This window comes from Cyphomyrmex costatus, unplaced genomic scaffold, assembly GCF_001594065.2.
Source record: "Cyphomyrmex costatus isolate MS0001 unplaced genomic scaffold, Ccosl1.0 scaffold33, whole genome shotgun sequence".
NCBI classification, from domain to species: Eukaryota; Metazoa; Arthropoda; class Insecta; order Hymenoptera; family Formicidae; genus Cyphomyrmex; species Cyphomyrmex costatus.
Genome location: NW_017277450.1, coordinates 261,973 through 287,267, shown reverse-complemented (window position 1 = coordinate 287,267; position 25,295 = coordinate 261,973). Strand labels below are relative to the sequence as shown.

The 25,295-nt window shown below is 35.1% G+C and overlaps 2 protein-coding genes across 3 annotated transcripts; both read left to right on the top strand.

Annotated features, from left to right (window-relative positions):
- The first annotated feature begins 6,522 nt into the window (after positions 1–6,522).
- Positions 6,523–18,153, top strand: LOC108775891 (flocculation protein FLO11). 2 transcript variants are annotated; one of them, XM_018542348.1, is made up of 13 exons: positions 6,523–6,738; positions 7,034–7,142; positions 7,351–7,375; positions 7,487–7,667; positions 8,344–8,705; positions 9,626–9,692; positions 10,596–10,913; positions 11,046–11,196; positions 11,783–12,120; positions 12,782–12,895; positions 13,187–13,285; positions 16,636–17,199; positions 17,656–18,153. In XM_018542348.1, exons 1-13 carry the CDS (start codon positions 6,586–6,588, stop codon positions 17,821–17,823), a joined length of 2,649 nt encoding a protein of 882 aa, XP_018397850.1. In that variant the 5' UTR covers positions 6,523–6,585; the 3' UTR covers positions 17,824–18,153. The 2 variants fall into 2 exon arrangements, with proteins under 2 accessions (XP_018397850.1, XP_018397851.1); XM_018542349.1 differs by lacking the exons at positions 6,523–6,738; positions 7,034–7,142 and having other exon boundaries at positions 7,321–7,375; positions 11,004–11,196.
- Positions 18,154–18,810: 657 nt separating this feature from the next.
- LOC108775888 (uncharacterized) lies at positions 18,811–24,146 on the top strand. The gene is made up of 6 exons (XM_018542344.1): positions 18,811–19,151; positions 19,564–19,794; positions 20,223–20,554; positions 21,080–21,662; positions 22,150–22,773; positions 23,415–24,146. The coding sequence occupies exons 1-6, from the start codon at positions 18,811–18,813 to the stop codon at positions 24,088–24,090; spliced, it is 2,787 nt and encodes a 928-aa protein (XP_018397846.1). The 3' UTR covers positions 24,091–24,146.
- Positions 24,147–25,295: the final 1,149 nt, after the last annotated feature.

Below are 25,295 nucleotides of genomic sequence, written 5' to 3'. Positions count from 1 at the left end.
CTCTCTCTCTCTCTCTCTCTCTCTCTCTCTCTCTCTCTCTCTCTCTTTTTCCTTTCTCGCCCGTCAGTCGATAAATGGAGAAAAGAAACTTGTAATGAGAATTGTAAATCGTTAACGCATCAAAAAGAATCCCGGAAACGAGTCGTTTCGTTTGCCTTTTTTCTCTATCCGTGAGACTTTCCCTACGATCGATATTCCGCATGATTTATCATCGGCAATAGATGTCAGATCGGCCGCGATCAAGTGTCACTTCTTGCTTTCTAAATCAATCGCAAGAAACTATCTTCATTAAAGTGTATAGTATGATATGCTTGTCATTTTTAAATAAAATTTCTGTACGTTATTAAACGAAAGAGAAAAGAAACAATCCAATTATGTATTATACGTAATTTATTATTAAATTCAAATATTCACTCCTTTTAAGATGGCTCCTGCAGATGCATAGCTAAAATGTATGCGCTAAATTATACGCTAAATATTGGTCTATGTTTATACGGATATTATGTCATGCTTGCGTGTAATATTTGTTAATGTTGGCGTACATTGGCACGTCTTCTAGAATTCCACCTTTGAACATATATACATTAGAAGTGTCATAGCCAATTTTAATAACGTAGCAAAAATATCCTCAATGTTTATAGCCATCCTTATCTCTTTGAAACCAGTTTAGATAACCGCGTTTAAACTTGGAATGGCATGATTATCACGTTTAAACAGCAAAATTCAGAGCAGTTGGAAGGTTGATATTTTTATTTCAAAACTTGTCAAAGACTCATAAACTAATATAATATAATTAATGCATGCATGGAAAGAACGGTTGTGCAAAGTGTTTAAAAATTGAATTAGATATATAGAGATTTGAAGATAATTTTATTGGACTATCAAAATAATTACGTAGAATGTTCAAACTGCTTGCTACAAAATATCAAAATTTTTTACAGTTTATGCTTGATATTTTTACGTAATTAATTTGATAGTTCAATAAAATAATTTTTCAGATTTGTATCTTGCTAATTTTTTTTTAGTAATTTCAATAAAATCGTTCTTCTGTGTGATTACTATGAAAGACAGTATTTAATTATTTATTTGGAGTATTACAAAAATATTGAACCACATTATTTAATACTTCAAATAAATACAGAAGCTTAGTACTCAGGTAACAGGCTGCTCTTCGTTCAAATGAAATAAACTGCAATGTTCACGAAACGTTAGGATTCTAATAATGGATCTGAACACGAAGATAACCCGCAAAACGCATAACTTCTGTACAGAAAGTATCTGTGAAAGCCTTAAAAAGCATTACTTAAATAATTAATTACTGTTTTTCAGTAAAATTGGTGAATATTAGATTTCTATAAAATCATTAATTAAAATCAAGAATTGTCACCTTTCTCTTGTCTTCTATTATTATAGATTTTCTATTTTTTTTTCTGTAGAATATCGACATCTGACATTACACGAATGCATAATCTACGAAAGTCAATGATCGCAAACCGAGAAATCCCAATAGATCAACGACCAGAGCGTGCAAGTAAAGTCGATTGATCGAAGGTGCGGATTCCCCGGATTGAATGGAACGTAGCTGGTCGTGCGTGAAGAGAAGAAACGCGAAACACGTCCGATTTCTTCCATCTCTTTCTTACTTTGAACGGCTTCACGCCATTCTAGGCCGTGCATAGTTAAGCCGACAATTCGGCCGTGACGAAAATGAATTTTATTAGGGGAACGGCAGTGGCCCATGTCCGATACCACTCATGTAACGAACGATACTCGGTACGCTAAATTTGCATGATCGTGAATCGCACAGTGATCCTTCATCGATGGATATAAAACTAGCAGTCGAATGACGTGTAGGTATGAATTTCGTGATTCAATACTATGAAACTGGAACGATTCTGTGACGCAAAAGATAGAGAAAAGATCCTATATTTGAACATGTAATTTGTAACTTGCGTACGTAACATGTGTTCTGTTTCCAACCACGTCTATAGTTGCTCCAGTTGCAAAGCATCGAAGCGTAGATTCCATAATAATTCAAACTAACTGAACATCTAAGACTCAGAATCGTTAACTAGTTTATTACTTTCAGGTTTATACATGAAACATGATGTTAAAATACATTGAAATTATTCAATGATTTTATAGCTAAGGATAATTGAACTCGAAAATCTAACGTTTTATTGTATCTTAAAGATATAAAAAGTATGTACATATACAATATATATATATATATATGTATATACAGGTACTTATATTTCTAAGCATATGACATAAGATCTTTATTTTTATAGCAACATCAAGCGCTACTTCTTTTATTGTACTTTTAAAACAGTATAAATTTAATAATGCCTCTATCGAGTCTTTTCATTCGCAAAACTGGTTTGAAATGTATGCTTTTGAGAAGAACGAGTTTGAAACCGTGAACAGCTTACCAATTTCGTGACATAAAAATCAATACGTCCCGTCGTGCAGTATGTTGTACGTACAGCAATAATCCGTTTGAAGAGATTAGCTGTATAAGCTGATACGCGATTGTAGAGACCGTGAAGCGAATCGCCGGCGGTACTTTAAACACGTCTGGTAACAATTTGTCAACTTCTGGTTCGCCTGCTTGCTACCAGTTCTAAAGTTAGATACAAAGACACTCGTAGCAATACGTATATCTCGCTCGGGTAAAACGTTGTTATAGAAAAACAATGAATTAATTCCGTAACTTCTTCAGTTTCGAGAGCTATAATAATTAATAATTTTATATCTACTCTCTGTTTTTCATTTTCAAATATGTATATTATATTTAAATTAAAGATACATTAAAATATATAAAAATTTATAATTTTTGAACTCTTAAATATGCTAAAATTGACCAAGAATACTCCAGAGAGTTTAAGTCAAATAATCTCTTTTTTTCTTAAATAATTATTTTAGAGAAACTGAATCCATTAGACTTAAAAAGATTCTTTAGTTACTTCTCCTTCGTGCAATATGCGAGCAACAAGTCAGAGGTACGATCATGAGAGTCGAAAGGACGAAAACACTCGTCAGGGCGTGCCTTTCCGTGTTCTTTGCAGCCTTACATCAACTTTCTCCGCATTGTCGGCGAGCTGGACGTTCCTCGCATCCTTCATGTCTCACTATTACCATGCTATTACCATGATGCACGAGCAGAAATTTAATAGCAATAATAAATATTGCGGTGCGTGAACTTTGATGGGAAATAAGAAAAATTGACTGTGATAACAGTGAGAGGTAAAGCTTAATAATAAGTAAACGAAACGCATTTGTCGTACGTGAACGTCCCGGCGCGCTCTCTCCAAACCTCTGAGTTGACCCAAACTCGTCCCTTTGACACTAATTAACATAAAACGCAAACAGAATTCGTAATCGGTGATTCACAAGTGTCCTGTTATATTTTACACGTGTCAGAATTCAGGCGTGACAAATCCGAGAGTATTGTAACTGACACTCAGAATAATAGCGTAAGAGAAATGTAACGTTATTCAATGAGTTCCTCATTTTCGACAAGATTTCTTGGTTAATCTTTCATTATTTTTTCAATAATAATGAGATTTTTAATATTAATAACTTAATTTTCCTTTAGCGGAACATCATTTAAAAAAACTAATAGAGCAACAAATTGTTTTCTTTGGCAATTTGTTAGCAACAAATAAAAATGTTAATTAAAATCGATTCTGCTCACTTTGTTTTGCTCATAAGACGTAGAAAAATCTTATTGTTAGTCACAAAACAAATCTTAGTGTCTAACTAAGTATTTTAATGTGAATTTATATACATATAATTCTGCAAACCACGCCGAAATCTTTTTCAGTAATCATGAACAGAATTAGAATAGTAATATAGCATACTAAATTGATAAGCAATTCAATAATTTTAATGCTAATAAATAGCTTGTAAATATTAATAATTCGCTGCTAATAAGAATCTTAAAAATAATTATGTTGAACGTTCAAACAGGTTGAGTAATGTTGTAAACTATTTTTACATTCTAGCAACTATTTTGAGCGTCCTGCATAGTTATTTTGATGACAAAATTTTTAGATCCTTCAGCAAAACTGTTATTTCTGTGCTCCTATATGATTTTGACTAAAGATCGGCTCTCCTCGATTCTTTTGTTTTTCATTTTGCTATCTTCCTCGTTGAAATTTCTTCCGTTAGCTCTTTCAACACGTTTTACCCTCAGGAGGCGGGAATTAGCATAGTTCGTGAGCGGAATATTGAGTCCCAGATTAATACGTGCATATGAGTATCACGACGATCGCGATCGTGACACGGGCGGGTCACCCGCCGCAGACAGATGCGGTCGGGAAAGTGTGTATACGTGTATAAGCGCGACGTTTGCGTTAGCTGTAACACTTTCAGGGCGTGATCGTCAAACGGTGATATCGACGATCGTAACGGTATGTCTTTCCGTACGGACGCGCGCGTTGTCGCGAAATCCCCACGCGCAAGGAACACCGCCACGTGTATCTATTGTCCTCTCTCGCCTGTCGCGATTGCATAATAGATCTTCCGGCACGAGGTAGCAATTTGACTTTTACACGCAGCTGTTTCCATCGTCGCGGTGCGCTCGAACGCCTCCCGGGACCCCATTACATAAAAAAAAAAGAGCACGATTAAATGCACTAAAATAAAATTGCGTTATCCCACGCCGTTATTACGCAACGCGGGATTCCGGGGATGCTGATGTCAGCGGCCGCAGAATAAAATAGTTATTATCCCACGACCGAGCGCAATCTGCGACTTTCCGATTTCCATGTGGGTTCTCACGACTGGCTATATGTTTGCTCCAAAAATTCATATCCCAAACACTTGAAGACTCGCTGTTCTAGCACGTGGAGCTCCAATTTGTTCCAGATATTGATCATATTTTGATATACACTACAGTATTGAAAATCTATAATAATTCAAGTTACTCCCTAAGCTTTTAAAGGGAATCTTGCTTTGAAAAGTGAAATCTCACTCTTAAAGTTTGAAAATTGAGCCACTTTTTTTCAATACTGGCTCAATTTTCACTCTTTAACGAGATTCCACTCCACAGAATTTGAAGAGTACTTAAACTATACTCAAGTAGAATAGCAAGTCACGATAACATCATTTGGACATTATAAGGTCCAACACACACACACACACCGAAAAGTCTTTAAAAAGTTTTATCTTTGATAAATATTAGAAAGCTATTCAGATTAGTTAGGATTTGTTTTAAAGAAAATTGTTTATTAAACGTACATTAATAATGTATAAATAAATGTGTAATTTTCAAACCTTTAAATGATAAGAAATAACTATCGATGTAGAAATTCTATTGATTGTTACTTATAGATACGAGAAAAATATTTGAATCTTTCTACATATCTTTTACATATACGTTATTTTGTTGCCAATGAATATACTCAATTTTGTTGATAAGACTTTAATTATAATATTATTTAATATAGTTGTAAAACTGTAACTTTTTATTTTTACATAACATCATGTAAAGTTTTATATCTGATCATATTTGTCTTTTAAATCATTTTTCTTTCAAAATCATATACTAAATTTTGATGTTATGATGACTTTATGTTCTGCTTGGGTAGATTTTTAGTACTGGCGGTGTATCTGTATTGGAACACCATTGTTCATAGCCATTGTTTCACGAAGAATATACGGTAGATGAGGTTAAAGTGACAAGAAGGAGAACCCTTCTTACAAGATCTTCTGCAGCATCTCTCTCTCTTTCTTCGTTCAAGTCAATCTGGAACAGCCTCCCTTTCCCATTAATGACTGTCATTTACCCGGTGTCACCCCTGGTGTCCTACAGCATCTGTGTTGCCGCTTCATGTCGCATGCAATCTTTTGAATGTCCCTTGAAGATGGATTCTCGACGTCATTAGCAGAGTATCTCTGTTTGGCCTCGGCCCGAGTCATTCCCCGTCCGTCTTCCTCTTTCTCCTTCGAGCGTGGAATTCTTCGCGACTCCTCCACCTTGCCGTCACGTTCGCTTCCTCAGCTCGCCTTCCTTCCTCGCGCCAGGTGTGGTCATTAATTTCACAGCGCGCTGGGAAAAGGATGGCGGGGGACGAACAAAGGTATGGAATCCGTTCGCTCATTCGTTCATCGAAGCGAGGGGAGAAAATAAGGATCTTTGCAAGACAATTGTTGCCGAAGGTGAAATAAAACCGCGATGGTACTGCAGCTACGGATGTAGCTGCGGGACCAAGAAAATATTTACCAACTTACACAATGAAAGAGAAAATATTTCAGGAATATATTCAAAAAATATACAGAAATATCTCTGAATATGTCAAAGCTACATGAAATAAAAAAATTACACGAATATTTATTTTGCAAAATTAATTAAAATATTTCAGAGTAATGCAGCCTCGAAATTTCTTTTGAATTGTTGAAAGCTCTTAAAAGATAATTAAATTTTTGTCGACCTTTTTATGTTTGATTAACAGAGTACTAGGAAACGATATTATTTATATGTTTTTTTACGACAGGTCGGGTGGCTCCTCCAGCGCGTCAAGTGCTGGCACGGGATCGTCGACCGGTGGAGGTCCTGGAAACCCGGCAGGAGGCGGCAGGATGGCCGTCATTGGCGTGACCAGAAACGTACGGCTGAGGCGTCGCGGTAACGCCGGCTTTGGTTTCTCATTACGAGGTGGACGCGAATACGCCGCCGGATTTTACGTCAGTGACGTCCAACCGGGTGGCGAGGCTCATAGAAATGGATTGAGGGTATTTATCTCTAATCACTACCATCTTACCAATCTGTACATAAATTTATTTAAAAAAATTTTAGAATGAATTTTACTCTAAAAAATGAAATCTCTTAAAAGTTGAAAATTGAACCAGTCTTAGACTTTCTAACATATTTATCTTGTAAATAAACTTAAATTAAACTCTTAAATTAACACAAAAATTTAAATAGACCGTTTGACACATAAAATGTCAAATTAATACACATTTTTTAATTGTGTGACGCAAAAAGACATTACGTTTAATGATTTCGCTTTCGGCTTACCGCTTTCAGGTAGGCGATCAAATCCTAAGGGTGAACGGTTACCCGGTGGAAGATGCCGTCCACCAGGAGGTCGCGCTCCTGGCAAAGAATCAGCAAGTCCTGGTGCTCAAAATTCGAAGTAACTATCTCGTCTCTATCTTAATTATTTTTGTTGCGAAGTATAAATTACGTCCTTCGGATGTAAACTTTCATTCCACGTGCCACGTAAAGATAGCCTCGCGATCGGATGGAAAAATAATTAATAACAGTAATATTCGCGGCGCGTTGCAATAATCTCTATCTCGTTGCTGATAGCGGTAATTTATGGCTTTCGATTTGTATTGCAGGCGTTGGGATGATACCCGTAAAAGAGTAAGTATCGAAACTTAATTAAAACCTTACGCGCACCATGCGTACGTGCGTTTCCTCCTTTTTCCACGATCGATATTTTTGTTATAAAAATCTCTTATGATTCTTGTAAAGCAATCCGAACGATCCGGTTACCTGGCACATGGTGCAGCAACAGCAACAGCAGCTGCAATACAACGAAACTGGTTTAGGCGGTGTACCGAGCGCAGAAGTCAGAATTCGGATTCTTGTCGGCGAGAAAGGCCGTCTGGGCTGCGGCGTTTGCAGAGGCATCGTACCTGGTCTCACTGTCCAGGTTAATAGCATTCTAATTGAACGTAGTCATGTCATACAAAACACCTGGCGTTCGTGAGATTTTTCCTTCAATATCGCGAAGATTAACTTGTTTTAATTAATATCTTTTTTAAGAATTAATCCTAAAACTGTTTTAAAAAAATAATAAAAATAAACTTTTTTACAAGATTCTTTAATCAAGAAACAGTTACTTCATTTTTTTTCCGTAAACAATCGTCTGAGGTGTTTTTTCCACCCTAATTAAAAAGCACTATAATAGTATTAATTACGTATTGTATATTATTGGTTATTCTACAATTTATTGTATTATTAGTATTTTAGATTATATATATATATATATTTACTATTTAAAAAATATTTTCTAAAAAATTAAAAGAAGTTTAAAACAAGAGTGTGGATTCCTGGTTAGTAATAAAAAACTATTGCAATTGAGTTTCATTTTTTGCTACTGGATGTGAAAACCATTTCTGTAACTATTTCAAGATTAATTAATACAAATATATGTATATATGTTAAAAATCAAAATATATGAGTTCAAGTAAATTCAAATAAAGTAACATTAAGGTTTAGCTACTCTGAATTCATATCTAGGATTCGACATTTTTACAAAGCTCGTATCCTACGCGAAATGAATGGTCGGAGGACATTTGTTTTGCTTATAAAAAGCACATTCTTAGGGCACGAGGGAAGGTGGTCCCGCGCGAGCGGCAGGTTTGAAGGCCGGCGACGTGATAATCTGGTGCAACGGACAACGACTTACCGATCTTCCGTTCGAGCGAGCCATTGAGGTGATGCGCAGTTCGGCGATCCTCGACCTCGTGGTGCAACGACCCACGTCCCCCAATCATCTTTACGACTGTCCCGAGCAGTTGTGGACCCGCGGCTCTAGCGGCTACGACTCCGAGACGTCCAGCGTGGCGGCCGCGAGTCCGCCGCCGCAGCATCAAAACAACTCATCGTCCTCGCCACAGCATCATCACAATGATGGCAGGATGCATCAGCGATATCCGCGCGACGATGCCTGCAACAGAAACGGCAGGTCAGTTGCTATGTAGCTTCAATTAAAGGACTTCCTGCAAATACGTTGCAATACTTGCATAATTTTTATGAAAAATGATATCTTAATAGAAAAACATTGCTTGTGCGTTGGCTATATGGTTTCTATTTTTTGTTTAATCTGAAATGTTGGATGCAACGTTTTCTCAGGAAGTGCTTTAATTTATTAGAAGATTGATTAATTAATTCTGAAATTTTGAACGAGTTGTTAAACTCATTTCAGGCGTTAATTTCAATAGAATGCTATGGAATGTGATACAGTATTTTTATTGATATGTAAAGTTTATGACCGAGAAAATGGGGCATTCTTAATTAATGTAACACAAGATTTTCATACGTGTTTCACACTCTTAATGATATAATATTTATATAATCTAGACTTTTGTAAACAATAATGTAATTATTAATTTAAAAGGAAAAAAATAATAAGCAGCACGTTATCAAATTAAATCTTGCTGATTTTTGAAGGTGTAGCTTAATTAGCACTCAATGATTTCACTTATTTGCACGGCAAATTTAGCATTAATAGGATCAATACGCCCCATCATAGAATCGCGTAATTTTTCAGAGCGATGCACCGATTACAATAACGGATTGCCTACGGTACGGGCTATACACATATCTTTTCCAGTGGTGGCTAACCGTTATCGAGTGGCATCAATGAATTTACACCGGGAGAAAGTCGGTCCATTAATAGGACACGCGGCGATAACGATCGTAGAGTCCGCCGCAGTTCAAATTCCTTACCGCCACGTATATTAACATTCATCCTGTTCCTCGTTCTCCCCGGTGTTACTTGATGGTAAAAACGCGCGTCCCATGAATTCCACTCTTTAGAAATCGGCACAGACTCGCTTGCATAATCAGACAGATCCCGCTTTATTTCCGTGTGTGACATTATAGGATATGCTGTCCCCTTGCTCTGTCAACCACCAGCTGCAGTTCTTCGGAGTGGTCGCACGTGGATCAGGTAAAGAATTTTAAAATAGAGTATCTTGTTTCGTACATTATTATTATAATAATATGTATATTAAACATTAATTAAACAGAAATTAATTAAAGAAAAATATATTAAACATTATTATTATAATATACAACTCTAAGAATTTATTCCTGGTTGCGAGCAATTTTTTTCGAGATCAAAACAGATTTAAATTAAATTTTGCTTTATTATTAGGCATCGAGAATTTTTATTCATGAATTTTGAATTGTTATACATACACATACTTGTTTTACTTCTGTTTGTTTTACTTCTTATCGAAATATCGTTTTGATATACTATATTACCTATTGGCAGCACATTCTGCGCGATAAGAAACAGTGCAGTAGCTTATCAGGTTTTACCGTTATGCATCGACACGTATATTATTTCTAGAAAAGCAGGACATGTACAATGAATACTTCAAAATTTCTGTTACATTTACTGCTGATTAATGATTGTATAAAATCCATATTAATTATATTTTTTTATAAATTAAATTCTGCTTGTTATATAAAAAATAATTATTGAAAATTTATAATCATTAGAATAATTAATAATTATATTAACTACTTTTAAATAATTACATTAATTGTATAAAATTGTAGGATTAAACTCTACTTATCTCATGTGTAAACAGTAGATAATTATTGAATTATCTAACAATTACTGGACCCTTAAATCTTCTTTTAAATAAAATTTAATGCTTAATTTTGCCAACTTTTGCACTTATCTGTTAATAACAATATTTGTTAATTATAAAATATAATTCAGTAATGTATATTCTTAGTTGTCTACTTTTCTGATATTTTTAACTTCAAAGTATGAGACCGCTTAAAAAGTAGCGATGCAACGCTTTTTTTCTCATTGAGATTTAATTTAACCATTTTCTAGGCGCCGGAATGGTCGCGTAAACCGAATAACACAACCGTGATTCGTGTTAATCAGAGCTCGAACCAGAACCAGAATCACCGGCCTATGCTGGGTGGGCAGTATCACTTCAATCCGCGTGGCAATTACGACGATGACATCGACAACGAACCGCTTTACGATCCTGTGGCGCCCAGGATCGACTATGAGGTGCATGATTTCGACGCGAATCCACGAGACGAGGCTAATCGGCGGTTGGCCTATCGGCGAGATAACGCAAGGCAACAAGACGTGATTTATGACGGGCCTGCGGACGACTTGCCCATGTACCATGGCTCCAAAGTAAGAAGATCTGCTTTCGTTATCACGCCATTTTTCATCTTGAAATGTTGTCTCGTTAAGTAATCGGATAAGTCGGATAATTAAATATAGGAGCAAGATATGTTACGTGCCGCGAATAATTTTCTGCATCAGGAGAACGGCCAAGCGATTGGCAATCGATTGACGGATCTGCAACTCATGCAACGACAGAGCGAAGCCGAGAGGAAGATAACGACCGTAGAGGTGCATCAGTCGGTTTGTCCACCTGCACCTCCGCCGCCGCTTCCTTACAAATGGCCAGCAGGTTTGACGGCTTTTCCCGCAGCATCGTTAGAATAATAACTTACCGCGTTTGCTCGAACACCAAGTCGGAGGAAGTCCTCTTTTCGCTGTCCATTCGTTTGAAAACATAAATATTTTAAGTTCTTCACGGTTACTTTTTTTATTAAATAAAATATTTACATATCCTCTTACCAAAAGAATTAAAAATATTTTTACGGTGTTCTTTTTTAAATTAATAGAGACATACTTTGATTTAAATCTTGTTTGTACATAATAAATTAAATTAACTTCAATTAAAATTAAATTAATAATATTATTTATAAGACTCAAATAGATTATATATAAATCAAAATAAATTAATTAAATAGCTGAAGACATTGTTTTTATACATGAATTTTGTTTATTAATTTTAGTATATAACTAACTTTGGCTCTCATAGTCTTTTAGTTTACATAAATTAAAATTAAATTTATACTTGCATCTATTATATATAGTCTTTTGATTTTGATATTTTTTTAATAAAGATCTATATTTCGAATTTACGAAAATTCTTTCTGCTTCTATCTATAATATTACAGTCGCGGGTCACCGTATATCTGCCGTTACAGAGACCAAACCAATGAACGCCATGGGCATGCAAATGGGTAGCACTATGTCGATGGGCAGCACCGGCTCGACGGAAACCGAGTCGAGCCTCGAGTCGTCCTGCAGCAAGGATTCCGCGTCGACGTCATCATCGCTGTCAACATCGTCCTGCGAGCCGGCTTCCACTGTTTCTTACGGATCGGCAACCGGCGGCGGATCTTCTAGCGTTACCAGTAAAACGACGGAGACTTCGACAGCCACATACGCGACGCCGCGCAAGGATGTCGCCAGGACGTCGCCAATTGTCAGCACGGATTTGGGCACCGCCATCACGCAGGAGTTACAGAGGCGAGCGCAACAGGTAAAATTAATCGGTATTCAAGATAAAATCACGTATCTCGAATTTTCTTCTGTGAGATAAGATCGCTAAACCGCGAGGATTGAGAGCAAACATGAAACGTAGTTTCTCAATACAATTCTTATAATGCATTCTTATCATATGTATTATTGGATTATTGCACGTGTTGCAATCAAGATGCTTCTTGTCGTCTCTCTCGATGAACGTAATCAATTATAATTTTTTAAATTAAATTGTTATTTTCCATCGATATTTTTGCGATTAATCTGTTTATCTATGATATCTTTTATATTTTATGTTCTTCATGTCTATTGCGATAGAAATTGATGAACATTATCAATAAATTGAAGTACCTCGCGATATAATGTGCTATAAAAAATTTAATTCTTTATCCATGGACATCTAGATTATCTCTCATTAAATAGAAGTTGTGTTTCTCGTAACTATAACTTCTTGATTTTTTTCTATATCGATACACTTTTAGAAATGTTTAAGATAAATTATGTTCTCTATAATATATGTATAAACATATTTATTATTTTTATTTTATCCCAATTAATTATTAATCGCTTTTAATAATAAATTATTTTTAATTTATAGTCATATTCATTACATTCGCATTTTGCACTCATTACATATCTCGCGTTATTTTTCTTTCTCACAGAGGATGAATAATGCTTCTAAAGCAGAAGCACTGAAGGAAAAAACTTCAGATAATCGCAAGCCTCAGAATTCTGAAACTGTGAGATCGCAGGAGCAAAAAGTCACACACGATAAGGTCAGTTACTTACAATTGAATATATATAATTAATCGTACATGTATAAGGAATATATAATTTGTATATAAGCCAGCCTTATTTATCATAATTTAGAGCTGATGTCTCATATTCAGAATGTGTTTTTATCGATAAACACTTTTATTCTCTTTATTTCTGAAATTTTATAGTATATAACGTGTTAAATTCGCGCTAACTTCATTATGCGCGTTTTGAATACGTGCCATTGAGTTTTTGAATCTGCTGACTAAACTCGAAAACTTCTGCAATAAAATTGATATTTTTTTATGCAGTTGATGGAGGAGTTTAAACGTGCACACCAAAAGATGTTCAATTCTGCTCAGCAAAAAGCGCAGTCTTCGGAACAGGTGTCCAAAGAAGTTCAGGAGAAGGTAAGAAAAAATTAAAAAATTGTATATTATTTATTTTGAAAATAATGCAACTTGAATTTTGAGATATATATATAGTATATATACTAAGTAATATTCTCTCTCAATTCTCTAAAATAATAAAATGTTCTTCTAATATCTTTTGAATATGGTTTTACATATGTTTCAATTTTTAACTACCGACCTGACATAGAAATAAGCGTCACGAATTTACTTTTCTATACGGAATTTGAAATACATGAAACTCCAACTTTCATACGATAACAATAGTCTACCCGACGCTAGTCGGGTGTACTGTTCAGTGATAAGCGTATCTTTCAAACCGATTAGTGACGTAATACATTGCATGTTATAATTGCAATCAAGTATTAACAACATGCACAAATCGAGATTGTCGTAATGTCAGCAATAAATTAAATTGATCTTAAAAAATAAATTCATTTTAGATGAAACGTAAATTGAATTATAAAAAGTCGAACTAATCAAAAGTTATCAATAAGTTATCAAAAAATTAAAAGCAATTGAAGTATAATGCAAGTTTCACTGATATCAATTACGATAATTCTCTGGAAGGTGATCGTAATTAACAACATAAAATTAACGATTGTGTGAAAGCATGATATATAACGCGTTCGAAAACAATAGCCGTTTCTATCATATATCAAGTTAATTTCGCTTTAACGAGATGTCGAAGTGAATAGATGGCGAAGATACGAGGTTTTTCGACCCGTATGTTCTTTTTCTTGTGGATATTTTCGAGGCGTAGCTAACTGGCTGCTCATGTAGCGAGTTTTTAATTACACAACCGCTAAGCAACGATCCGCTAGTGCAAACAGATAAGAGCACAAAATTATGAAGACTCCGGAATAGTCGTCGGTGTGGCGTGCAGACTACGTAATCGTCGTGCACGTGTGCGTGCGTACATGCGTTGCTGACGCGCCACACATTTACTTGTGTATACCTGTTGGGCACACATTGGCTGCTCGGTAGTATTGTTGAAACGTCGAGAGATAGCGAGCAGTTTGCACACCTTAAAGTCACGTATGTTCCAACGTTTTGTTTCAGTTCTTGCATTACCACGCGGCAAGGAAAATGTATTATAAGCGATATCGTAAATAGACCGCGTTTGATCGCGGAAGTAGTTTATACGTAAATTAATTATGTTAACTGCTCGAGACCGCGCATATTGCGATCATTTTGACATCGTTCTTGACACAGAAATATTTATGGCAATTTAATCAACGAAATAATAATAATAAACCTGCTACGAAAATTAATTGCTAATAATTATTCGAAAGCTATATATTCAAAACCAAGCGGTATCTCGAGTTTATTCAGATTGCCGGGATAATAGGAATAACGGGAACGACTGTCTCTCTAAATTAGAACGTGTATCTCTACATCGGAGTATACCGCAACAAAGTGATTTTGTGCGCGGATATATTTCTCTGATTTCTCATTTATCGAAGAGAAATCTGGATATTATTTTCTTCGAATAGTTGAGCGTGTTATCGTTAGTAAATCACTGTTTTACTTTTTCCCGCGACCAGGTGACTGTTACACAAGCGAGAAGGCCGATTGACAGCTTATGTTACCGCCTTATCGTCCATTAATCATCGTTATCGAGACGTTCGCGGATTCATTCGTCGCAAGACCAGCGACGGTGATCGTAACACCGTCACGTCGTTCGCGAGGTATCCGATACCGGGCGAGTTGCAACGCGACACGCCGCGTCGCGTCAACGCGAGGTCTTGTGCCACATTTTTTCCTCATAGCCTCGTACACTGCAGTTTCCTACGAATTGTGGCGGATGTGCAAAATAATAGGGCTTACATAAGAACACCGGCGTAAGGCGACGTAACGTGCGCTCTTCTTGCGTTCTTTCAGTTGCTCGTCGTTGCGTCGTGCGATCGGCGGTCTGCGAAATAAATACCACAAAACACGTGATTGCCGTTCGATCGTGATTCGAAGAAAATAGCGGAATAGAGAAGAACGTTTTGTGACGAAAAGAGAAGAGAATATTTGTTGAAACATCAACACGTAAAAGAGATATTTCTATCAACGACTGATTTCATTTAATTGATTCTCCGAAAAGCTGAAGGAAATTTTATGAAAAAATTGATAACTTTAAGCTTTAAGAAAAATAAGTTCAACGAACACTGCCATAAATAAGATTGTTTTAATATGTAATCTATATACATATTTGAAACATAGTCTGTTCCGTATATGTGAAATTTAATAGAAGTTAATATAGATGACTGTTCAATGTATGTATGACGTGCGTTAAATATAAAAAGTGCAAGTAAAAAGGATTAGCTCACGGAAAACGTGGAGAGTGTGGAATACATGACATATTAAATTTCTTGTGTCACACATTATTACTATTATTAGAAATATTCAGAATTAAATATGGATAAAAACTTGAAGGCAAACAATACAACTGACACAATAAGGAAACAAACGCTGGTCACTATCACTCCTTATAATGTTAGTAATTATATACAAAACAATTAGCGTAAATGTGCAATTAGTATTAATTCGCAATTCAATTTATAACTTTAGCACGTGTGTCCAAGGACAATTTATTAATTTGTTAAACTTATTAAATATTTTTGTATCGACAGATTAAGAAACACATTTTGAAAAAATTCAATGTATTCTAGAGTGTACATATATATTACCAATCTTAAATCGTAGTTTTTTAAATTAATAAAATATGCGTAATGTGTGCACACAGGAAAGCATATTGTATTTAAATATTAGTTACGTATTTCAAGTATTTTAAAAGTTAATATTCGCAAATCTACATATTATAATCTAAATATTATAAGTTTGTCACAAATTTATTCAAAATGTACTCTGAATCTTAGTAAATTCAATATTTCAATCAAGATCATTAAATTAAAATTTTGATTTGTTTATCATATAAAGTCACTTCTTTGATAAAATTTTATTCTTTAAAAGAAAATTAATTTACAATATTAAATCTTATAATTTTCAAAAGAAAATTAATTTATGTTTTAAGTACACAGGATAATAAATTTTCCTATTTGTAATAAATAATTTGTAATATGTAATTTTAAGACTACCATCAAGGAAAAAAATATTCTTTATTAAAGATAATCTTTATTTAAAAGAAAAAGAGTAAACGGATTCTACGTAATGTTTCTTGGCAATAGAATGATATTTTTGAGTGCCCTAAATCCTTTTAATATCTAATTTTATTTTTGCATAAAGTGTTATAATTCTAAAAATTTCACACACCACACATACGCACACATATATATGTTTATGCATCCAAACTACAAATTTTTTATTAGAATGATATATGTCGTGTTTTGTTGCATTCTCAGGAACAGCAGAAGAGGATGCTCAATGAGGCAACGATGTCGGCGCCGACAACAGCAGGTCCTCCGGTCCCACCGCCAGCGCCTCCGCTTCCGCTTCCACTTCCTTCTAAAAATCAGAATAGCGACGATTCGGTAGAGATGCAAAGCATTGAATCGTTCAAATTGAAAGAAACGCCCAGTACAGTGCCCAAACCACCGCCAACATACTTTCCAGTGACAAGCCCTTCTTCGACGAGCAATAGTCCGCGACACGTTAGTACTGCAAGCAAGGTTCCCAAAGACGCCGCGACGAGCCCCGTTGCGGAACTCACGAAAAACTCGACTGCACCAGTCTCACCGACCAACGGCGCTCAGTCTTCAAAGCTACCCAGCGGCAAAGTAGCCATCAGAATAGGGTCGTACGAGGGTGAGACAAAACAGCCATCTAGGTTGGAATTCTTGCCGCAACAGCCGAGTCGCGACAAAAACGGTGTTGACGAGTCGGACAATAGCCCTGTCGTTTCTAGGCTGCAAAACGAGCTTGCCGCGACCCTGCAGAGGTCAAACCTCAGAAGAAAGACTGAAGTTGTAAGCGATACCAGTAAAACAAAAACATGAATTATCGTAGAATAAAGATTAGTCATACACTCAGAGAAAAACATATAAAATGATGGCAACTATAAAAGTGATAAGTTTTTTTTACATAGAATGAATGTACACACATAGTCGAATATAATAAATACTATAAAATGTATATTCAACTATGTACATTAATTCTATATCTCAAAACTTTTTTAATTATCACTTTTATGTAGTTTATTATTATGTTTTTCTCTGAGTGTAAAAAAAATGTAAAAAATCAATGGAAGAAATTAAATCTGATCGTTATAAATATTGTACTTCGACTGCATATTTTTTCTTCAATATTTTTGGAATTTATTGAATTATTTTATTGTGATTTTTATATAGCGTTTTATATTGTAATTTTTTTCAAAGAAAACACGACGTTCTGAAAAAAAATGTAAACTTGTTTTTGCATTTTAGGAAAATCAGTCGCCTGTGAAAACTATTCACGAGAACATGGCGACATCCAGCAACGAAACAACGAATCCAGAGCCGAACAAGCTTCTTCAAAGCAACATCGAGAAGCTTGCTTCCGCTCTCAGCAACAAAGTCACCATTAAAGTGAATCCGGAGAATAATAGTCGATAAGAATCGAGTCGAAAAAACGTAGCAACAATCATCTTGTATCTTCGTAAATTTTGTACATTTTTGCACGTTTCGCTAACACCATTTCGACTTAATTATATAAGTGAAAAGGCGCTCCCTCTATTGGTGAGGTTCTTTTACACGTACGTGTTTTTATATCTTATTTATTATCGTATTATACACCGAAAGTAAGGAGCTAATTCTTATTAATCGAGACGAGGTTTCACGACCAGTATTTATCACGTAGTCTTAAATGTAATCTACTGCGATTGCGGCTATGTACGAATTTTAACGGAAAATTCGACGACATGTTGAATTTTTAAATAAAACCGACGACACGTATAATACTTGATCTTGTACCCCTTATCGATTTCCTAAATTAATATACAAAATCTATTCAAGTTTTTTTTTTATGAATGAAGATTTTTTAAAAACATACGTATAAATTTTGTTATTAGAGACATAAACGTAATGGCAAAAAAACATTAATTTTATGATTTTAATATTATTGACCCTCCGGAACTGATACTCTATAAGACTCATATTATATTTATAATTTATATTATAATTTAGTTTAAGCTCTCACGGTTCAATAAGATTTGATATTGTTATATTATAATAATTAAAAGGCACTAATTAATTTCAAAGAATTAAAATAACATATAACCCCCCTAAAAAAATAAATGCTAAATATATTTTAATAAGAATAATTCAAATTGTAATGTAAAAATAATTCAGTATTGTATGAGCATATTATACATTATTTATTTTTTAGATTTAGAACGTTTTCTGAGAAGTGAGAAGTTGTCTGGGAATAATGACGGTTACACATCTTCCCCTGACGTTTTAATCGAGGAAGTATTAATTCAATGTGGTTAGGTACTGACAGGTAGACAAGCGCTTTAAAAATCCCTCGTTCGTGCAGAATCTCATAGATGATTTGTACGGTGCGATACGATCCCCTTCCTCGCCGCGCGAGAGAAGCTATTCATGAACGCGTCACACAGAATGAAACTGCCCGATCAGTCGCGGGATAACAGGATACGCAAATTACTGCTGTCGGAATACCGCGAATTATCTGAGACAATCCTGGTGGAGTCGCCGTTTGCGGAGACCACGAGAAATGGACGAGGGGTTCGTCAGGTCTCTTTGGGTCTCACATCGACCAAGCTGATCGTTGCTGCCGACATCTTTCAGATTAATCCCGATTTCTTTTGTCCGCCTTGTATTGACGCTAGTATCGAGAGCTTCGAACTCGTGTCCGTGTATCCCTTAGAATATGTTACGCTCAGCGTGTTTAGAAGGAGACGTCGCAGGACTTTGAAGGCAAGGTATACTCCTTCAGACAAAACGAGGGGTATAAAACAATCATGGTTTCCATTTTTTCTCTTTCTTTCCTCTTTCGTTAAGCAGAGTTCTTATATATTCTAACTTTTAACAATAATGTCGTTATATTGTTATTGCATAGATATTAAATATGATAAAAAAGTTATGCAGTGATGGTATAATAACGGCTGTGTTTCAAAATTCATTGCTAGTGCAGAAATATATATTTATAGCGCATGTGTAACGTAAACTATAAATTTTTAGCACTGACAGTAAATTTTAGAACATTTTACCGATATTAAAAGTTATAGAATAAGGGCTCTAAAGTCGAAAAATTCGTAGATAAATTGTTAGTCAATTTTCTCTTAAAGAAAGTGGATTTTTACATTCAGTTTATCTCAGATTAATTGCCCTCAGATTCATTAACGGACGAGTTAATTATTATGAGCTCGGCGGTGAGCGACGCAGAGTTTCTTGGAAAATCTGGTGCGAGGAGGTACAAAGATTACTGACATGCAAGACGATCGGTAGCTCGTTGTCCGAAACAACGGCGGCGAGCTCGTCGAGCAGTAGCGCCTTATATTTGCTGTCGTCTGAGGTAAAAATCAGGAGTGATCGTGATGCGAGATGCAAAAGATCGATATTCAGGTGATGATCGATGTAAATTAATTTTTACTTTACATTACTTGCATTATTTGCGAATGTATTTAATAGTTAAATTTATTTACTTTTAATGACGAGTCTTCGATTTTGGCTCAAAACATTTCAATTCTCTTGATATCATGTGAATACTTGTAATTGCATTTATGGATCCAGTACGTGAGTCTGCACATTGTTTTCAACTACATACGTTTTGAAAAATTGTTTATAACAAATGTTTTTCACAACTTTACGAAATTGTAAGTTACATTATTTTATTTCTCAGATTTTGGTCCTCAAAATGAAAAAAAAATCGTTTAATTACGTTAACTTTAAACAAAAAAATATTAATTTAAAACTAGACCCATGAATATCAATCAAGAACATTTTTGAACGAATACTGATTAACGATAATATCGTGCCTAAAACGCATATAGGGTATGGAGTCATTATGGAGGTGCCGGCGACTACGTTACTCCCACATGGACCGAGAAGAACTTGTATCTCGGACCGTGTTACAACGAGTTGATGAACGGCAATTACACGCCGGTTCCGGTGAGATTCGCTGGAGCCAGCCTGGAAGATCTTAGATACGAGCTGGAAGATCGTACACCGCGTTATATCGCCTGCGAGAAATCCTGTCACAGTTGGCCGTGTCAGACAAAGTTTGATGGTCGGGCAAGATTGCAACGTGCCGGTGGACTCTGTAATGTCCTTTTCGCAAGAAGTCGCAATGTATGTCATTGCGATTACGCCGCAAGTTACAAAAGTTCGCCTTGCAACGTCTGTCAACTGGATAATAGTGTTGGCATAAATGTTCATGGAAAGCACAGCCGATGTTACGGTTAGATTTGCGAAAACCATACGCATAAATTTTCCTTATTTATTTAGGTTCAAGTTTTTCCAATATTAGAAAACATAATAGAAATACCCATAACTATAGAGTAATTAAATCCTAGTGGCTTTGGGAATAATTCTTTTTATGTTTTCATTTATTTATTTTTTTTCAGTTTTATTCTATGCATTTAGGCTAATTATCATACTATACTTATGCTAACTTCGAATTTTTTATATAATTGAACATTTAAAAAAAACGTTTTATATTTAATAATATTCAATACCATACAAACTTCGAAAATTTATTTGTAAATATGTATTTCTGTTATGGATTTAAAAAATTATAGGAGCAATAATATATAATTTATTGACTAAGTAAATTTGACTAGGTAAATATATTTTTTGCAAATATTCCAATCGAAATACATAACATTATTAAACAATTAAAAATATTTAGAATGTCGAAACATGCTTTTCGAAGACGATTTCGTAGAGCATGTGGAAAAGAAGTACGGTAAACGTCAACAGCAATATCAAAATGAGCCGAAAAAGTCTTTTGCAAAAATATCGCGTTTTGGCTTCGGAGTACCGGAGAAATGCAATTCTGAATTGATTCTGGGTCCTTATCGCGGTGATTCGGGCTACGAGAACGTCGTTGATGCTCGTAAGTTGATCGAGAATGGCGTGACAGTTTGGGAAGACAATTGCCGATCCTTGAAGAGTCAGAGACATCTGCGAAGATACGGCTTATCTTCAACGGCGCATTTTTTCCACGCGCTCGGCCCGTGGTCGGTACAGCCTGGCGATCGAGAATCTGTACAGACTCTCAGATCACCGAGCGCAGTCAATATCCGCAAACAACCCTCGGATCCGGAACTGAGACTTCCGGTTTCGCGCCGCCAGTTAACAGCTAGCGTCTCTTGCGGTGCCTTGACACCCGGCGGATCCAGTATTATTGGTGCCATTACTAGAGGACAAGTAATACTCTTCTGGACGCCAGAATATTGGTACAGGCCTCAGGCAGCAACAGCTGCCTATAGGTAATAGGATATTTATCATTGTTCTAAAAATCGTATAAAGTTTAATATAATCTACTTGCTGTTTATAGATAATTACATGGATATTTATTGCATTTATTTAAAAAATGTCTTATATTTTCAGTTGATACTAAAAAAAATGTTTTCTATTTTAAATTGGATCATCAGTTTTCAATGTTGAATACAATTTTAAAACACAATTAGCAAAAATTGTAACGCTTACGTAGGCCATATTGGATACAGTCATCTTAATAATGATCTTATATGCAATTTATATTTCAATGAAAGATCAATTTTAATTGTCAACTTCAACAAAAATTTTAGAATAAAAATTTAATTTTAATTAAATTTAATTGTCCAGTCTAATGTTCAATTATATTTTTCATTAAATAATTTGAGAAGAGGTCGTTTGTCGTAAGAGGATTAGATACTATTAGACATCAGCCTAATTAATAATTAGTTATCTCTTACACAAAGTCTCTTATAACAGAGAGCTGAGACATCACTTAGCGTCTCTTCAGAACTTTCGACGCGGGAAGGAGAGGCAATCGAAAGGAAAGTTCTTTCACCGACGAAAAAATCGGATCGACAATATTGAAGTTGCGATTACAGGAAAATCCAGTAGTCTTTTAAATCGCGTGCTTTCCATCAACGGCGCACGCAAACGTAATGGAAAGACGAACGAAAACGTCGACGGAGGCTCGATACAACTGCAGAGATTGCTAAGGATGAACTTTCGTATCACTGTGTGGGACCTGGACAGTACTACCCTCGCTGCGCAACTCACGTCGGTCGATCGCGATCTCTTCATCCGTATTCCCACGACCGAGATCGAGGCGCTGATCTACCAGAGATCGTCGCGCAACGCGCCAAATTTGGGTGCGTGGATCGCCTTCAGCCACCGCATCGCTTGCCTGACCGTTAGCGAGATCCTCGCGATCAAACAACTCGACATGAGGACCAGGATCATGGCGAGATTTATCAATGCCGCCGACAAGTGTCTTGCGCTCGGCAATTTTCAGTCCTGCAGGTCCATCCTGGCTGGTCTGCAGGCTCCGCCGATTTATAGACTCCGGAGAAGCTGGTCGTACCTTAGGACTCATCACGCTAGCAGGTTTCCTCTTGTTAATCATTATAATTTCCTAATTAAATATCAAAGGGAAAATAATTCCCTAATTGTTAGAAACATTTGCCATGAATTTTTCGAATATATCTTTTCATACATCTAACTTTAACATACACAGTCAACAAAATTCTGTAAAATTTAACACATTTTACGTTCCTAAACGATCCCCGTTTAAATTTTTGTAAATTATGAAGTAACATGAACATTATATAAAAAATTTAAAAAAATGTAACAATGATACAATTTGTGGAAGCATATTTCATCAGTAAAATTCACATTTATTATATATTAAATTAACACATTTTATTCATTTATGTTAGAATTTATGTTTTGGAATAAATTATTTTTGTTCACTTACTTAATTGATATTTTAAAATAAAAATGTTAAATATCATTTTAATAGAAGATATTCAAATAAGTCACATTATTAAATAAATATTTAAATGTGTTAAAAATTTCAACAAGAATTAATTTTAATACAAGTATAAAATATTTTTTTACTGCACGCGAATAAAATATGAGGTGTATTTCCTGATCTTTCGTTTGTTAATTCACAAAAAAACTGTTTTTTTTTTGCAAAAACAAAGTGTTTCACTCTGTACCGGTATATAATCATACATATTTTTTAGATACACGACAATGGAGAAACTGTCCAAGATTTATAAAAGTCCACGATGTTTAAAGTATCGAAAAGCCTGGACTGTAGCGAAACGTAATCCACCTTGCATGCCATATGTTGGTCATTTTCTGATCAAGGTTCTAGGATTAAATAGCCTGAAAGAAATTCAAGCGAATTTTGTACCGTTTTTCACAAAGAAACAGTTAACCGCGCGAATTTGTGAGGTTTCAGAGTCTTTGTCTATTAATAATAACTTCAACGAGCATCACTCAAGAGATGACAAGAATCTAATAGAATCCAAGCAATCTCTAGCTAGGCGTATACTTGCAGCGACGCTAACCAGGATAAAATTCACGGCACGCCAAAACGTCACTGACGAAACTAAGGGCAACGCGTGGACGTGCAGGCAGCGATATCTTGCACGCAAATTTTTTAATCGTTGGCGCGTGATTACGTTGGAGATAAAAATACGCTCAGAGAATGAGGAGAAATTAAAGAACACGGACTTAAGGAGAAGACGCGTCATCAACATCGCAGCCTGGCTGACAAACTGCCAGAGATTCGCGTTGGGTTACAATTTTCCATTAAACTCGTTCGCGTGCGAATATCTTTTAAAGGCACGTTATAGGGAAGACCGCGAGAACTTCTTTATCAGCCTCGAGCTGGAACCGCCGAAGACAACTTAAATCTAAGCGCGTTGATAGATCAGGATCGACGATCGACGTGCGATCGCCAATTTTAATTATCATTATCGTTCATCTCGAGAGCGAAAAAGAATCGTAATTATTTTTATTATTTCGAGAGCAACAAAATAGGTAAAATATCGATATATTAACAAAATGCGCAAAAACATTATTTATCCATAAACATTTATAGTAAAAACGTTTTCTTTAAAAGGTAATGACATACTGGAATGTTCAGTATTACTTACGATTTATATATAGAAATATTTTTATTCAACGCGAGAGAGAGAAATATCATCTACATGCGCTTTGTATGATTATTATTGTTATAAACTTTAATAACACTTTAATAAAAATAAGGTTTTAGATACTAAACTTACAAATATTAGATGAGTACTAATTGATACTTTAGTACGCTTTTACGTAATTTGTTATAATTTTTTGTCTGGGAAAATATTAAGACAATTTCTTTTCATCATTGTTTTATTCCGAAGATAGTATATACAATTATTATTTTATACATATTATATGTGTGTATATTACACATATATATATGTATACATATATACACTTACATATATAATATATTTCTCTATTAAATTTCTCAGTCATAAACTTAAAAAAGAGTGACGATCGGAAACGTGAATATTTAAACTGATAGATACCAGATTCTGACTAGATAACAACGCAGTTTCGTGTGTATGTACATTTGAAAATGAAATATCTACGTCATCGATTTCAAAGAATAAGTAAAGGATAACATATAATATCCAAATAATAACGGACAAGGAACAGTCTTTTTCTGGCACGTAATCGAACGTAATTCTCCATCGATCGTATCGCCATCACTGAAATTTCAATCTTCGCGAAATGTACAAATTCTCTTTCATATATAACATATATTATAATATATATATATAATATATATTTTACGTATATGTATTATATTATATTTATGTATATATATTATATAATATATACATATAATAGAGATTTTATAATTTCAGAAAGATTCCGCTCGAATGCGCCCTCAGGACAACTATCTCGCACGATAAATCTATTTACGTATAAAACAAAAAATATATATACTGTATATATTTTAACACATTTAAGATCGCAATTACAATTTGCGCAATTTTTGTTTCTTAGAAGAAGTAGAACAGCGTTCTGTTCTTGCGTCATACAAGAATAGATGCAGTTTTCTTCTT

Excerpts from the sequence above, each read along its gene's own strand:
- LOC108775891 (XM_018542348.1), top strand. The coding sequence starts at position 6,586 with ATGGCCGTCATTGGCGTGACCAGAAACGTACGGCTGAGGCGTCGCGGT. Across the intron at positions 7,143-7,350 it reads CCTGGTGCTCAAAATTCGAA|GCGTTGGGATGATACCCGTA; the intron begins GTAACTATCTCG and ends TTTGTATTGCAG. Across the intron at positions 8,706-9,625 it reads GCCTGCAACAGAAACGGCAG|GATATGCTGTCCCCTTGCTC; the intron begins GTCAGTTGCTAT and ends GTGACATTATAG.
- LOC108775888 (XM_018542344.1), top strand. The coding sequence starts at position 18,811 with ATGAACGCGTCACACAGAATGAAACTGCCCGATCAGTCGCGGGATAAC. Across the intron at positions 19,152-19,563 it reads CGCAGGACTTTGAAGGCAAG|ATTCATTAACGGACGAGTTA; the intron begins GTATACTCCTTC and ends AATTGCCCTCAG. Across the intron at positions 20,555-21,079 it reads TTACGCCGCAAGTTACAAAA|AATGTCGAAACATGCTTTTC; the intron begins GTTCGCCTTGCA and ends AAAAATATTTAG.